Raw genomic sequence first — 1,827 nt, 5'->3', positions numbered from 1 at the left:
CCACCCTTCCCAGAGGCCAGCGCGAAGTCAGCCGAGTTAGCACCCTGGACAGCGCATCCGGGCCGGGAGGCAAGCGGGCTCCCTCCCGCCTTGCCCTCTGCGGGAGCTCGCGGGCACACCTCCCACCCACTCACTCCGACTCCAGCTCCTGAGCGCTGTCAGTCTCACCCTCCTGATTCAGCGCACTCCCGCCGCCCGCTCATCCATTCGTTTCGGGCTCCCTCGCCTTCAAAATCACTAGGACGCTCTGCGCTTTCCCCTCTCCTGGCTCGGAGAACCCTCCCGTCCCCTTCCCTACTTAGCATTCTAGGCTTTCAGAGCGTTGCCGCCACGTCTCAAAGCCCTAACTCCAACACACACACACACACACACACACACAGACACGCACGTTTCCTGTCCCTGAGTGAAACCTACCCGCGGCCGCGCGGGTCCCCGCGCGTTGCCCTCTTTGCACACACACGCACACACACGCACGCGCGCGCGGGACCGAGCCGAGGGCAGCGCGCCCACACTTCGCACTCGGAGGCGATCTGCTCCAGTCTCGCAGCGCCGATGGCATCTCCCGGCTCCAGCTTTTGGTCTTTCGGCTCTGAAGATGGCTCCGGGGATCCCGAGAACCCCAGCACAGGTAGGAAAACCAGGACCTGCAGCAGGCGAGCTTTGAGGGTGGACTGGGGTGTGCGGAGCTAAGGGAGAGGAAGGAGGTTTTCCACCTGCAATAGGAAACTTCAGCGGCTGCGTCCTCCTCTCGGGGTAGGTCCCTGATGGCCCAAGAGACCAAAACCCCGCAGGTCCTTATCCCCTAAGAAGACGCCCCACGAATCCTGGGTCCGCTCCGCCGAAGTCTGGGAGAGCCTTCTCATCAGAGGCGTTTCCTCGACCCCTCAATTCCTCAGGCCTGGGACACTGCCACCATCTTGGTGTTTGGATCCTAGAGAGGGACAGAGTGGCAGTGGGGTAAGGATAAATGGGAAAGGGGAGAGAATTCTTGGTTTGAACGGAGAGCCTGCGAGGAAAGGGACAGGCTCGGTGTCTGGGAAAACTCGCCCGAGCGAGGCAGGAAGGGGAGGGAGATTGCCCAAGCCGACTGGCACCTAGAAGCCGCGGTGTGGGCTTCACCTTGGGGGAAAGAATCAGAAAACTGAGGGCCGGGCGGGATCGCCAGGCTCCCGCGCACTTCCCGCACCTGCCCGCAGCGCCGAACCCGGGGCGGCCCCTTCCCGGACGCCAGGTGTATTGACACTGTTTACAGAGAACGAAATTTAGCACGTCCGTCTGTCTGCTCTTCTCTTTCTGCCTCGCCGACCTCGTGCCTGTCTTTCCTTACAGCGAGAGCCTGGTGTCAGGTGGCCCAGAAGTTCACCGGAGGCATCGGAAACAAGCTGTGCGGTGAGAGCCGGTACCCCGGGGCGGGAGGCGATAGGGCTGGGCGCCTCGGGGCCGCGGCGCAAAGCCACCTTCTCAGCTCTGCATCCTCAGCCGTGGAGTCGGGGTTACTCGGTGCGGGTGGGCAGGGGCTGGGGAGCCAGGCCCAGAGGGCGGCTGACCGAAATCCGCGCTCGGTGTCTTTGCCCAGCTCTGCTCTACGGAGACGCCGAGAAGCCAGCGGAGAGTGGCGGGAGCGAGCCCCCGCGGGCCACCTCCCGGAAGGCCGCCTGTGCTTGCAACCAGAAGCCCTGCAGCTGTCCCAAAGCGGATGTCAACTACGCATTTCTGCACGCAACAGGTAAAGGCGCCTCGCTGGGCCCCTGGAGCCAGTGCCGGAGGCTCTGCCCGTGCGCCATCCGGCGCCGCGAGCCCGACCTCTGGCTTCCAGGTGGAGGGCGG

At 64.1% G+C, this 1,827-nt stretch overlaps 1 protein-coding gene across 1 annotated transcript in view; it reads left to right on the top strand.

Annotated features, from left to right (window-relative positions):
* Nucleotides 1–321: 321 nt before the first annotated feature.
* The window catches only part of GAD2 (glutamate decarboxylase 2 (pancreatic islets and brain, 65kDa)), a 57,979-nt gene continuing 56,473 nt past the window's right edge, over nucleotides 322–1,827 (top strand). Inside the window, exons 1-4 of the mRNA XM_005865856.2 lie at nucleotides 322–377; nucleotides 452–628; nucleotides 1,330–1,389; nucleotides 1,577–1,726. Coding sequence (XP_005865918.1) covers nucleotides 553–628; nucleotides 1,330–1,389; nucleotides 1,577–1,726 — 286 coding nt within the window. The 5' untranslated portion in view covers nucleotides 322–377; nucleotides 452–552. The remainder of the gene's footprint in view (nucleotides 378–451; nucleotides 629–1,329; nucleotides 1,390–1,576; nucleotides 1,727–1,827) is intronic.

The sequence above is a fragment of the Myotis brandtii genome, unplaced genomic scaffold (genome assembly GCF_000412655.1).
Source record: "Myotis brandtii unplaced genomic scaffold, ASM41265v1 scaffold215, whole genome shotgun sequence".
Taxonomy (NCBI): domain Eukaryota; kingdom Metazoa; phylum Chordata; class Mammalia; order Chiroptera; family Vespertilionidae; genus Myotis; species Myotis brandtii.
This window is presented reverse-complemented; position numbering and strand designations above follow the sequence as displayed.